This window comes from Pholcus phalangioides, unplaced genomic scaffold, assembly GCF_987345545.1.
Source record: "Pholcus phalangioides strain wild (caught in Gottingen) unplaced genomic scaffold, Ppha-v1.0 ptg000015l_1, whole genome shotgun sequence".
NCBI lineage: Eukaryota > Metazoa > Arthropoda > Arachnida > Araneae > Pholcidae > Pholcus > Pholcus phalangioides.
Window position 1 is genome coordinate 38085115 of NW_028301608.1, and position 15296 is coordinate 38100410.

The 15296-nt window shown below is 37.0% G+C and overlaps 1 protein-coding gene and 1 non-coding gene across 2 annotated transcripts; one reads left to right on the plus strand and one right to left on the minus strand.

Annotated features, from left to right (window-relative positions):
- Nucleotides 1-2403: 2403 nt before the first annotated feature.
- TRNAS-GGA (transfer RNA serine (anticodon GGA)) lies at nt 2404-2477 on the minus strand. The gene has a single exon. It is a non-coding gene; the product is annotated as a tRNA-Ser (tRNA).
- A 4796-nt stretch (nt 2478-7273) lies between these two features.
- Nucleotides 7274-12334, plus strand: LOC149075962 (uncharacterized). Its single transcript, XM_089243484.1, has 2 exons — nt 7274-7646; nt 11949-12334. The coding sequence occupies exons 1-2, from the start codon at nt 7598-7600 to the stop codon at nt 12269-12271; spliced, it is 372 nt and encodes a 123-aa protein (XP_089099610.1). The 5' UTR covers nt 7274-7597; the 3' UTR covers nt 12272-12334.
- The last annotated feature ends 2962 nt before the right edge of the window (nt 12335-15296 follow it).

Sequence of the window (15296 nt, forward strand, 5' to 3'; positions counted from 1 at the left end):
ATACGTAAAAATTAATCGAGGGCCCTTGCGTGAGACCTAAAGGACCCTGAGTCATGTGTCATGTACATTCAGATACAATTTCAAAAAGCATGTGCGAGGGTAGGCAAATACGAAAATGATCGGGTCATACAAGGAGTTTGGGAGGGTGTGCTATTTTAGGGTCCTCAGATGACCCTTTGATAATACGCATTAAATTGTTAGATTTAGAGAAGCGTATACAAGAATACATGCATGAACAAAAGTGCTAGAACACACAATAAAATCGAGGGGAGCCTAGTGTAGGACCTAAACGTCATGTTCATACAGGAACAATTTCAAAAACCATGTGCGAGGTCGGGCATATGCGAAAATAATCAGTTATACAAGGAGTTCGGGGACCCCTTGGAAAATATGCATTCAAATACGAGATTCAAATTAATGTAACCCAGGACGGAAAGTTTGAAGTAATGGCAATTCTTAGGAATGAATGGTCTAGGAAATAAATAGAATGAGAGTAGGGGGGTGGCCCACAGGCGCTGAAACCAAAAATCCACCTCTGTTTAGAGCGGGGGGGGGGGGTACACAATTTCACACACACACTGACAGTGCTGAAAATCCCGCGGCCACCAAGTCATACCGAGAGAGAGAGCTGGTCTTCCATTAAAAAAAATTCTCCTCAGAGATCAAGCAGACATTAAACATCACACTGAAAAAAAAAATTCATGGCTTTACTTTTCAAATATGGAAGCCAGATGGCGCAGGGGGGACAATTCCAGGTAATTCTATCGCAAGGCCGTTTGTTGTATGCCTTATTGTAGTGGTTCCCAAACCTTTCGAAATGTGACCTCATACATATAGATCCGGGATTCTTTAAATCTTTTTTTTTGTTAATAAATGTCTTTAGTTTCCGTAATCAATGTGATGAATGAAATCAAATTATTTTTCCATATTTAGCTGGCAGAATTGCTTTCTTATGAAATTTCAGTATACACATATTTTTTAGCTTTGAATCCTGCGGACGGTGTCATCAACACAGTCCCAAGTCAGAACGTAATGCGCATCTTCGCATCGTGATGGTGCAGAGTGGATAACCTTGTAACCAAACCACCATTAGGTCACCATTATCAACATTATTACCAAACGCAAGGGGCCCCAGTGTGAAAATATTATCTGGTTGCTATTTTTTGAAGAATAATTTAATTTATTTGTCATATTATTTTGAATATTCGCAGCATTTTCATGGTTGTGGCATAACCTCTTGTTGCTTTATTATTTTGTGCAAAATTATTTTTCGATTACAGCGAGTGCCCGCTGTACTCCCCCACAATGTTTGTGAACCTCACGTCCTCCTTCCCGATATTTTTAAGTCCTCCCAATATTTTCAATGACTTCACTTCTTTATCAAAAGAGCTTTATAAACGACACACTCGAGTTATTAATTGTTCATAATGTTATCTGAAATATAGAAATTTTCCGTATATATTGTATATCCTCATGTGTTACTTATCTCATTCTGTTTTTAATTTTTAAAATATATCAAAATACATGGTGATTAAAGTTCTCGTAGGCTGAGTAGTTTTTCTCATAAACTGTGCATCAGAATACAGCCAAATTTTCAGGATACTTTGATGAGACCATGAGAGAGAGAGAGAGACTTGCAATAAAAAGAAAGTTCAATTTTTGGCCATCAGGTGAATAAGTGGCACTTTTTTAAATGAATTTTTCTTTTTTTTTTTCCATGATTAATATCGCTTATATACCGAGTTTCAATGGAATACCTCCACAAACGGGCACTACGTAAGTCTCAGTGTAGTTTCAGTATACTCACACCACTCAGACCTATGTAGCGCCTGTTTTAGAGGACGTATTTCATTGAAACTTATATGAAATATACGCTATATGGACCATGGAAGAAAGGAAAATGCAATGAGAAGTGCCGCTTTTTCACCTGGTGGTCAAAAACTGAACTATTTTTATTCATAAATCTCCCTCCCATGGTCTCATTTAGATATCCTGAAAATTTGGCTGTATTCGGTTGAATAGTTTTTAGGAAAATCTTCAGAGTTGCACGGGAACTTTAATTATACGAAGGTTTTAACAACTGGCTGTTGCGAAGATATTTATTTCGGAAAGAGAGAAAATTCAACTGCTGGGAATCGAACCCACGTCCTTTCACTTTCCGGGTGAACGCCCTAGCCCACTAGACTACAGAGGCACCGAATCTCTCAATCTTTTCTTGGAGCCCGTGTACACTGAAAGGGACCGCACATGGACGGCCAGACCAGACTCAGGCCAAGCTCACAACTGCTGACGTTGCCACCAGATGTCGACTTATACAAGGATGACGTCACTCTCCGCTACCATACGAAGGTTTTAACAACTGGCTGTTGCGAAGATATATTTCGGAAAGAGAGAAAATTCAACTGCCTCCGAAGGGAATCGAACCCACGTCCTTTCACTTTCCGGGTGAACGCCCTGGCCCACTAGACTACAGAGGCACCGAACTAGGGCGCCCTCGGGCGTTCACCCGGAAAGTGAAAGGACGTGGGTTGATTTCCCCGCAGGGGCAGTTCTTCTCTCTTTCCAAAATATATCTTCGCAACAGCCAGTTGTTAAAACCTTCGTATGGTAGCGGAGAGTGACGTCATCCTTGTATAACTTTAATTATAATCACCCTGTATTTTGAAATCAGATGAGTCTTTCTGAAGCCCCTCTGTGAAAATATTGACTTGATACGGAGAATTTGATAAAATTACATTGTATGACACGTGTATGGTAAGTAACTGCTTGGGTGAGAGTTGAAGCAATTTTTTAATTTTGTCATATTTTTACTTAAGTTCAGAAAAATAAAAATGAATTTTTTTTTTATTGGGAAGTTTTCATTTTGAAGAATCTCTCGCGACCCTCCCATGTTCATTGACTTGAACCACTGCCGTATTGTTATTCTTCAAAATTGTCCGCTCAAGAGGGGAGGGGGGGTGCGTCTGGCCTTTAGCACGAAGCGTCCGTTCGAAACAATAAGCTAAAAACCTCCACTTTACGGTTATTATCCGGGATCCGCAATTATTGACGTTATAGCCGATATGTCGTTACAACCGAGGTCGTTATAGCCCAGTTTAATTGTATTTTACTGCAATAACTTCGCCGATATTATGAATTTCTTTCAAATTGCTGAATTCCATGACAAACAGGTGTCTTATGTCGATTTCATTCTTCTTATTATAAGTATTTAGTAATTATCAGTGTCTATGGACTACATGCATTCATTGATTTCGAAACACGACAGCTGCGCCTCCGTTAGAGATTTCTTTGAAAAATAGCAATAGCTCATATTCAATTTCAAGCGCTATAAAAATGAACCGATGTGAGACCCTGGGCCTCATTTCCGATTTCACAAGTCTGGTGAATTTTCTTGAATTTTTTTGCTCCCAAACTAATTTAACTTTTTATTTGTACTCTTTGATACTGTACGTGTATGTGTTACGGCAAACGTAAAAAATAATCGGTAGTATAATCGGTAAAATAAATCGGTAATTATGTATAATATCCGTTTATTATTATGCATAATCGCCAATCTTTCTGTAAGTTTGTTAAATTTATCACGATTATGCATAATATCCTCATATGCATAATATGCATATACTCAAGCATCGTTGGCAAATTTAATGAATGTCAAAAAATTATGCGTAGTGATAGTTTTTGATAAAATAATACGTAATATCTGGGTACAATCGCAACATTTTTTAAATAAGCGTTCATTATATCGTAATCCAGTAGTAGAATTCATTAAATAGGAGTTTGTTATATTGGGATCTGACTATATACGGACTTGAAAACCAAGAAATTGTAAAACTTTGTTAAATCGAAGAATTTGTTAAATGGGTGTTCATTATACCGGTGTATGATAACAAAATTTTTTCAACGAGAGATCATCATCATACCGAGATGTTGTCACAACAATTGAGAGTTCATTATATCGAGGTTCAATTTCAGAATTCCTGAAATAGGAGTTAATTATAGGAGTTAGCTCGGGGATGTTCGGAAAAACTCGTTAAATCAGTCTTTATATTATATTCGGTTCAGATTCTGACTCACAAGTACGGTCATCTAAATAAAAAAGATAATATTATCATGGCAATAGGAATGTCAATACGAAATGTCAATTATGCATAATAACCAGCAAATGCGACGAAATTTGGTAAAGATTTATCATATTTACTAACGGTGCTTCGGTATTATGAATAAGTACCGGTGAAATGGTTAAATATAGGGAATTTATCAAACTTACCAAAATTATTATGCATAATAATCGGTTTATTGTGTGTAATAACCGGATTTATGACATTTGCCGCGTAACATATGCCCACTTTGTCCGTGCCGTGCATGTATTTAGCCCTAGAATGGTACCTATAGGTGTAAGAGAAAGTTTTTGTATAGGTATCATGACTAATTTTCTAGGTATCATTCTAGGATTAAAACGTGCCAACAGTGCAAAATGCGTTAATGGTATCCTGATTATTATAATTTTGTGATTTTTTTAAAATATTTTTATCAGGTATATAAGGTAAGGCATTTGAGCAAGCTTTGGAATTGAAGAAAACATGACGATAATCCTTAAGATGCCGATCCACGTCGTAACTCTTTTCATCGCTTGCTGTAAGATAATTGATGGCAAATTCAGCAATTGTGTCACTATCAGCTTTCATTGTTTTTTAATCACTGTATCTAATTCGAATCACATTAGCAGCCATTTAGTAGGCATCGAGTAGCCATTTGGGGACGCCTAGTCCTTGAGCGGATCATCAAATGGTAGCCATATGGAACTGAATATCTGGCCCGCAGGCCAAAAAGTTTATGCACCGCAACTGTAGGGAGTCCTCGATATCCATGTTCATGGAGATCTTTGAAATAACATTCCTTTTTTTTTGTTGTTTCCTTTCCTAAATAATTTCTTTATCCTTCGTAAGAGCACTATTTAATAGAAATTCTAGGGAACCCTTTAAGCAACCTACAACTTTTAGGGAATCCGTGAAAGAAGTCTTGGTGTTCTTTATAGGGGCCCGAAAAGCGATATCTACTATAGCAATATCTATTTCTAAATGTGCCGTGGTCCACTTTAGTGAAACCGGGAAAGCGCCTCGAGCCACTCGAGTGATCTGGAAATGTGCTTCGTGTCACTTGAGTGACCTAAAAATATGAAGCGGGTCACTTAAGTGATCTGAAAAGGCGATTTTTGTCACTGAAGTGGTCTAGAAATGTGCCGCAAGCCACTCAATTCATTTGCAGATATGTCACGGGCCTATAAATCTGTCTATAAATGTGGCATGGGCCACTTGAATGATCTGGTAATCTTCGGTGAGCCACTTGCGTGGTTTAGCTACTTGTCACGTTCTACTTCTGATGACTTTGCGTGCCATTGATTGTCCTCGTATAAGCTATACTCTGGTTACTAGAGTACAGATTATACGTGATCTGATTGCTCCGAGAGTTATTAGACTCTAATGACTCTCGAAGCAATCAAAGATTTTCAACTGATATATATCCGCGAAGAGGTTTTTTTTAGAATAGACAGGGCAACAACTTTTTAATTGGGGTTTTCAGCAGACGGGGACTATATAAAAAGTTAATTTCTTTGTTTTTTTAGACAAAATTTATGACAAAGCAAACAAATTTTATGATTTTAAGTAACTGCACATCATTTAGAAACTTTTTGTAATTGAAAGCATGTTTCTAAAGTCAACTGTTGCAGTGATTTCCGCTGTGTAAACAATTCGGGATACTCTGTATACGCAAAAATTGAAGATCTGTCTAAAATTGTAGATTTGTATAAGAGAACACTGACACAGAAAAATCAATTCAATAGAATATAATGTGCGTATGTTACGGTAAATGTTATAAATCGGTTATTATGCGAATCGGTTATTATATCTCGAATTTTTATGGCATATCATATTTCTTTTTAATGAAAAGTCATATTTTGAGCATTTTTGAGCTATCGGTTACATTATAGGAATTTTTAAAAGCAATAAGGTCTTTCTTTTTTTTTACTTTTTTATTACAAAAAATTGTAATCTTTGGACATATTTTTCAGAGATAGACCTATATTATGCATTTGCAATAAATTCTTGGTTTTCTTTTTGGATTTTTTAAAATAAACTTTCGCATTCCGAGTAGGTTACTTCCCAGTATGTACGTTTTTTGTTCTCAATGATCTTTTCTGCTATGTTTCTGAATTGCACACCAAGCATTTGCGATAGATGTTATCCATTCGGACATTCTAAATCTTCGCGTTCAATGCATTTTCATCATGACTAAACACAGGGATCTTCATCAGGAGGCGGAAGAATTGGTTTTGTCTGCCGCAAACCTGTCACTAAAACTCCAAAGCTCTATAAAAATGTTTTTTGTATTATGCTTTGAAATATAAATCGTTTTTCTAATTTTTTTCGCCTAAACTTGCCACTTCCTCAAGCTTGGTAGTAGTCCCCCCCCCCTCCCTTTGCCCCTTATTTTAATTGTGACGCTGTCTAAAGTTGTGTTCATTGTAAAAGGTTAGGGAATTTTTTCAGGACTTCTCGGGGAGAGAAGTTTTCACCACCGATGGTAGCCGCTGTGTGGTCACGGATGCATCGTGAGGGATTTGCATCACGAGATCTCGGGTGTGTTTGGCTGAAGTTGATTTCTCTGTCGTTTTGCAGCTTCAGGCGCAAATGTGAGTCGATCTGCCCGTTGGAAAGTCCCGCAACAGGTCCTATAACCATGGATAGCAGCAACCAAAAACAAAAACTGCAGCCGTGACTACAACCGTAGAAATATTCAAGCATTAATCTTCACTCACAATTTTAAATACAGATGGCGGCACTAACTACACGCACAACACTGAATACACGCGCAGACCAGGTATCAGAACATATATACCCTTTCCGCTCAACTCACACCTGAAAACGGATAAAGTGGTGGTAAATTGTGCGCAATGACGGTTGACTGGAGTTGTGATCGGTTTACAAGAAGTACCGACGGTACCACACTATATTTTATTTTGTTAAATATGCTAAAGGTAAATGAGGTAACGGAAGTAAGGCGCTTTGCATCATTCCGGAGTTGTCAGCGGTTCTATCATCTATCTATCTACTAACTTTGCTGCCCTTCTCCCATTCCACTAATTTTCTTGACCCCTCATTCTTTAAATTTTCCGCCACTGGGCCATAGCCTGCTGTAAATATGGCAGCGTTTGACCTTGGTTGTACAGTAATGACAAACTTTCGTGGAATCTGCGGGATCCCATGGCGTAACGCTGATTTCGTTGTTTTCATACAAGAGGCAACAAATATTGAATAACAATTATTGTTTATTTATTGCGTTCACATTCATTCCGAGAAAACACAGTTCAAATGCACTCGACAGCTGCGTGATAACAATAGCTCATTGATATCATACCTCCATAAAAACATTTGAAAAGTTTTAACTTCTTGTTAGTGCACTTGTCCCTGCAGTTAGAACTGCACTGGTTATGCTTGGAGATAATAATTTTAATTATTATAATTTTTTGTAATTTTTTTCTACATTTTTAAGGTAAGGCATTTTTGCTGCTAGCTTTTGATTTGACGACGACGTGACGATGAGCCTCAAGATGTCGATCCTGGTTACTTTTTCTTTCATCTACTGCTGTAAGATAGTTAATATGTAATCCATGTGGTATTATTTTAATTCACTCTGTAATGAATTTCATTATTTTGTCATAATGATCTACAACTCAAATTATATCGAGTAATTTTTGCCTTTCCCGTCCAGGGGAGTGTGGGGGGGGGGGCATATACTTTTTGAACGGAAACGAGAAGTGGATTTATGGTTTTGCCTATTCTCTCTATTGCTCAGGATAACGTCTCTCACAAGCACTCGAGATGGCAAATCACGAAGCAATTCGAAAGACAACCCAGATTTACTTCACTTACGCTGTGTACACGTATTTACGAGCAGCGATTTTGACGAAACACGCTAAAAACAGAAAGCAACTTTTCTCTCACGTACGAGAGATCTCGTCTTTTCAAGAAATTTCAACAAACTCATAGTTCCGTCGTGGCGGTGCTACTATATAGGGAAAATAAGCCTTCAGGAAAATCTCCACGATTTCCGCGTTATCTTTACCCTTCTCTTGGCGATATGACATCGCGAAATCATTGGAGCTATTGCCAGACTTGCCAAGTTTATTGTTAATTTGGCGAGATCTACAAAGAAATGCCTAATTTTTCATTATTACATGCGATAGTGACTATTTACAGATGAGAAGGGTATAATAAGTGATAAATAAGAACTATTTACATAATTTTCCATAATACTAGTATAGTTACCTTGACATTCGTTCCTGCAATTCACCGAGTATATCCCGCCAAACGTCTCTCCCCCCCCCCCCGAATATTATAGAATAAGTATGTCCATGTTCCAAAAGTGTGTTCCATGTCTCTTTTTGGTAGATCACATGCTTTCAAACTCTACAGATCACTGTTTTAATCGCTCATTTGATGCCATTTCTCTCTCTCTCTCTCTCTCGGCAGAGGCAAATTTATGGTTTTGCGGTTCTTTTTTGTCTCATATATGTATGTTACTCTCATGCTACCACACTCACAGGTCATGCTCCGTGTCACTCATTGAACGGGCTTCTGGGCAGCTAGGAAACGATTTCCAAACAAGGCAGGTGGGGAAACGATGGCCAAGTAAGGCAGGTGGGAAACGATGGCTGTCTTAAACAGCTGGTAAAAGGTTGACCAAGACCCTGATCCTGAAGAACCTCAGAAGATGCACTCGGGTTCCCATCGCTTATGCAATTTCAAACCTTCCCAAAGAATGGATATAACTGGATGTCAGTCTCAGAAACCCTCAATGAAAGCATCAATGTCATCGCGCCGCGGAAGAGAACATCATAAAATGTGCAAAGAAACATCAATTAGGCCGGGATTACACTATAAAAGTTTGATAAAATTCTTTTATAGAACTTGAAAAATCCAGCCAATAAAGCTCATACGTTACATTCGAGCAAATCCAACCGATAATCTTACTGGTTGAATCTTTCAAATTTTATAAAAGAACTTTTAGAAAACTTTTATAGTGTAATCCTGGCCTTAGTGAAATAGTCTTGATAACGCGCAGAGGAAGCCATAGAACGTCGTGGTTCATTGCATACGATGCTGATAAACTGTTACCTGCTTTGGATAAACGATTGAGATCGCGTTACGGGTGGCGAGTAACTATCATACCGTCTGTTTTTTTCTTAATCGTGTTGTGGTGGGGGGGGGGGGTTAAGACCGCTAGACAACGGTGGCTCAGAAAGACAGCTGGGAAGCGATTGAGTGATCTGATGGCTGAGTAAGGCCATGGCGAAAAATAGCTGTGTAATGCCACTAAACCACACATGCACCTCGTCCATATTCCTCTGCGGAACGTTTAACGAATTGATACATGTTGGAATGGGAATGTACGTGTTGTGAAGCTAACGTGAAGTCTGTTTCTGTATAATGCTTGTTACAGTACTGACATCTGCATATCTATTTTTCGAGCTTTCTGTCTTTCAAACTGAGCGCAACTCCGGTCAATCGCCATGGGATATTTACTACCGAGTGAGTTGTGTCGCAAGTGTGAGTGTGTGTACCTAACAGTCTGGGTGTGTATGTAGTCGTGTGTCTGAATTTTCCTCACTCTCAGTGCTGTCATCTATATTTCAAAAGTGAAGTGAGTGAAGTATAATGATTGAATAATTGTTCCGTTGCAGGCCTATTGCTCTCTGCGGTGAGACTTTTTCGATAGATAGATATTTCATTTATTTAAAATTTTTTAAACACAGTTACAAAACATGTAGGGGCTAAGCAAGCTTGTAAGCCCACAAAACAATAACTGATACATATCTGTCGTCATAAATGGTAACAAAAGAAAAAAGAGAGAAAAGAAAAGGGAAAAAAGAAAAACCATACATATATATATATATAAAACACCAAGAAATAAGTGGCAACAGGAATGGAGTTGATAGACAAAAAAAAATTGGCATTTAGCAGCGTATGCAAGATAAGAGATTACATTACAATATCAAATAGATAATTTAAATCTTCTTCAGTTAACAACCAAGATTTCAAATTGATAAAAAAAAAAAGATGTACATGACGATTGTTCACTTATTAACTGATGAAATAAATTAAATATTTTGGGAGCTAAATAAAGGAAAAATTTTAGGAATTTTTTTTTTATTTGGTACCTGTATAGTATGACGTTAAAATTGTATTCCAGATTTCTAAGACGTCTAATTGTAAAATCCTGACGATTTTTTAGAATGTATAAAGAATTTATTATACTTAATATTTCATGACTATCCGTAGGGTAGATAAAAAAGATTTCTCAAAAAATTTTAAAGTTGAACAATTTAATGAATTACAATTACTAAGAATATAGTCATTTTTACAAAAATTTGAAAAAAAAACCGTTAAAACATTGATCAATACCAATTGTATTCGTTATTTCACCAGTTGTTTAAGTAAAAACCGTGTCAATGTTACCCAATTTATCCTCCCCAATTAATTTGTTAATTAAATTCCATTGAGATTTTGAGTCACCGTTAGCTTGAATAAATGCTGCAGTATAATAATCATTCTTATTTTGTTTTATCTCATTGTTTAATATATTTCTAAAAGTCTTAAAATTATTTTGTAGCTCAATATCAAACGGTTTATTTATAATTTCTTTCAATAATCTATACTTAATTTTAGTTTTTTCATAAATTTTTTTTCGTAATCCTGGGTTTTCTTATTCTTTTATTACACGTTACTCTAGTAGAAGCATCAACACAATACTTAATTAAATCCAAGAAAGTATTCATTCCCGAGTTTGCAGATTCACAACTGTAAACAGTATCCCACGTGACCATTTTTACAAAATCAATCGATTTATTTTCATCAAGATAGGTAGAGCACCTTGTTTCACAATTTGAGTCATGGCTGTCACGATCTGTAGTAACTATATAGAAAGTTAATTTCTTTATTTTTTTATACATACGACCCATCAAATAAATTTTATCATTTTAAGAAACTGCAAATCATTGGCAATTGAAAGCATGTTTTTAAAAGTCAATTGTTACGGTGATTTTTCCGCTGTGTAAATAATTTGGGACACTATATGAAAAATTTAAGATCTGTCTAAAATTGTAGATTTCTATAACACTCACACAGAAAAATCAATTTAAAATAATATAATGTGCATATGTTACGATAAATGTGATAAATCGGTTATTATGCATAATAAATGTTCGATTAATTTATCACTTCTACCGGCGAATATGCAGAGTACCGAAGCGTCGTTAGTAAATTTGATAAATACTTAAAATTTATTGCCTTTACTATGCATAATACCCTGATTGGTGGATTTGATAAATATGAAATAAATTCTAAATGAGTCTACTATATGTGATGAATGTAGTCGGACCCTGATATAATGATGATACATGTACGATTTGTTTTTTCTGATAGGATATCATATATAGTGAAACTTCGATACAACGATACTCTGCGCACCAAGAAAAGATATCGTTGTAAAGGGATTATTGTGTTATATCGAGAAGCAGCAGTTTAACATTGAGCATAGACATCTCTGAACAGGACTTGAAAAAATGCCGTTGTAGAGGGATTTATCGTTTCGAGCATCGTTGTAACGAGGTTTTACTGTAGAACGATTTATCATGTTTACCAACGACGCGACGCTTGGGTATTATGCATTATCACAGGTAAAAGCGATTAACTTAAAGAAATTTATCAGATTTACCATCGATGAGAATCGCTAATAAATTTGATACATTTAGGGGAATTTGGCAAACTTACCAAAATGACCGGTGATTATGCATAATAACCGGATTTATCACATAAGCATATGCTCACCTTAACATATACATGAATACATTTTTAATGGTAATTTATTATGTCTCTTCTTTTATTCAGACATGATCGCAATTTTGAGCAACCGCGTGGTTTCGGGTAGTGATTGCGACGACGAAGAATGCGACACGTTTTGCAATGAACGTGTGTCCACCGACGGAGGCTTCTGCAAATCGGGTGAATGCATATGCTACAACAGCGATAAAAGGTGCAAGAAGAAGTACGACACGCTCAGAACGGACGAAACGATGCGCTCAGATAAGCATGGTGGAAGTTCTTGCGATGGAAAGAAGTGCTATGAGGAATGCCGTTATAACAGAGGATACTTCGGAGGCCGTTGTAAGAGGAATAATACTGTGTGCTTGTGCATGTATAGAAATTGCTAAGTTGTCGTGTCTAAATTTCTATCTGCGTCTCGATTAACTGCAATAAAGGATAACGAATATCAATTTTATATATTGTTTTTTTTTGTAATTTTTTTATATTGTCAATTTTATTATTGTCTGATGATGATGATACTAACTTTGCTTATGATAATAATTTTGTAACTTTGAATATTCGTATGAGCTCATGGTGATATTTGTTCCCAATATGTATTGCCTTCATACAGTGGTAATGTTTATGTGCATTCCCAATAGTATAAAAAAAGGAAATTTATACAATGTAAAAATAATATATGTGAGTAATTCAAATGTGAATGCCCAGCACTGTCAACGGAGGCTCTGTTTGATTATTCCCGTCGTAGTGGAGGCTCTGTGTGTTTTCTGCGCATGTATATTGCATATTCCGTGAAAGGAAAGGAAAACAAAACTGATCAGCACTGTGGATGGAGGCTTCGTTTCTTCGTTTCCCGTCACGCTGTATATATATTTTGTATACGTTGTGTATTTAGACCATTCTCAGATCTCTCCCACTTCAGCATACCAACTTCTTCTTACTTGCCCACAAGCTTTTCAACACTTCTTTTGAAATTCCCAGGTTGCGGTCTCCGGCCCTTACGTGCCACTGGGCGCACGTGCAATTTTTCTCCCTAGTCATTGGGTTCAGCTATCAATTTTAGTGAAATGGCTTGTAAGTTGCATCTGATGGCTGTCTTCTTGGGGATAACGACGCGAGTGATTCGATACTTTCGAGCACGGAGCGAGGGGAGCCACCACTACAAATCTTTGCTAACTTTTCCGACACAACTCTGCCTCTTTTGAAGTAACGGAAATAAGGTGTTTTGCATCAGTCCGGGGTTGTGAGCGGTTCTATTCATCTATCTATCTATATACTAACTTTGCTGCCCTTCTCCCATTCTACTAATTTTCTTGACCCCTCATTCTTTAAATTTCCCGCCACTGGGCCATAGCCTGCTGTAAATATGGCACTGAGCGTTTGAACTTGGTTTTACAGTAATGACAAGCTTTCGTGGAATCTGGGTATTTTTAATGCGTGTTTTGAGATTGAAAATTATGAATGGGTTTCAAAATGCGGGATCCCATGGCGTAACGCTGATTTCGTTGTCTTCATAAAATAGGCAACGAATATTAAATGACAATTATTGTTTATTTACTGCATTCATGCATACGATTAGTTGCGCGATTTTTCATGTAATAACAATAGCTCATTGATTTCGCTCCATAAAAACATTTAAAAAGTTTTAACTTCTTGTTAGTGCACTTGTCCCTGCAGTTAGAACTGCATTTGTTATGCTTGGAGATAATAATTTTAATTATAATTTTTTTTACATTTTTAAGGGCAGGCATTTTTGCTTCTAGCTTTCGATTTGAAAATGACGTGACGATGAACCTCAAGATGTCGATCCTGGTTACTTTTCTTTTCATCTCCTGCTTTAAGATAGTTAATATATAATCCATGTGGTATATTATTTTAATTCACTCTGTAACGAATTTCATTATTCTGTCATAATGATCTACAATTCCTATACGGCAGCAAAATTGGTGGGGATGACGGGGCTAAAGTCATAACCGATTCTTTTTCCCCTTGCATTATAATTTCGTTATAGAGGATAACGTTGAATAATCCATTGCCATTCGCAGGAATTTGAAAAAGGGAATCAAGGGGGAATGTGTTATACGCACAGCTTCTACCGCGCTTACCTATACCACTCCCTTCCTCCTCAAGCTCAGGGACGATATTGCCCACTTTGTAATTAAAAAACTGCTTCAGAAACAATGTCATTACAAAGTGTAATAATATTACTGACTTTAATTTATTTCAAGGACCGCGATTAGTAGTTAGCTTTCTCGCCTCTAGATGGCACTTTCATCCCGTTAATGAGAATAATTTTTCCCCCTTTAATTAAGCTCCCCGTGATCTAATGGCACCTTTGACCAGAAGGTGATCAATCACCATTTTTTTCTGTCTCCCTCTCTTCAAGAAATGAGATGTGAAAAAAAAAGTAGGATTTATCTCATTCTTTTCCTGTTTTACAACATAATGTAATGACCTCACGTGTCATCGTCATAATCAAGCTAAAACTACTCATGTATAATACCAGATGCATAAGAGCCGTAGTTCATTAATCTTACTCTCCGAGTATTCGTGTGTGGGCATCCCCTGCCACCCTCAGATAATCCCGTAATTTTCCGCCTTTGAAACTAACCAGATGACACCATCTTTGCATGAGAAGACCCCGTAGTATCTCTGACAACTTTGAAAAGAAAAAGTTTTTTGCCTCTCATTGTACATTTTAGAGAATTTCTTTGACCTCTTGTTAACTCCATAGGCCAGTTTTTCTCGAAGAGTGAGTCGCGGCTCCTAGAAAGCGTCGTGGTGAGTTCTTAACATATTAATTTGTGTGCCTATTTATATTTTGAGTGGTTTATTACAAGTGAAAATATTTATTATACTATTTTAGAGAGAAGCCGCGGTTGAATCCAGAATCGGAAAAAAAATGCCGCGGTTGCGAAAAGTTTGAGAACCACTGCGATAGGGCATCGGAGATTTTTTCGTACAGAATAAATATACAGGGTGTCCTGTAAGTCCTGATTCGGCCTTTATCTCATCAGCCGTTCTTCGTATAGTATGGGTCTAATATAAAAAAAACATATTAATGGGGTGTTCAGAAATCATCCTGTGCCAGTTATGAGAGTGAAAATGCAGTGTACAATAGAACCTCCCGATAACGGACATCCATGGCGCCAAAACTTTTTGTCCGCTATTGGGTAGATACGATATGCGTTTTACGACTCGTTTATACGACTTTCACATTTATGCGACCAGGGATTAGGTCGCAATTGATTCCTATATGTAAAAGTGATACACCGGTGGTTATGCATAATCGTCAATCGTCTCGATAAAGAAGACGATGAAATTTCGTTACATTTATTACTTTTACCGGCAATTATGCATAATCGTCAATCGTCTCGATAAAGAAGACTTGATGAAATTTCACTACATTTATTA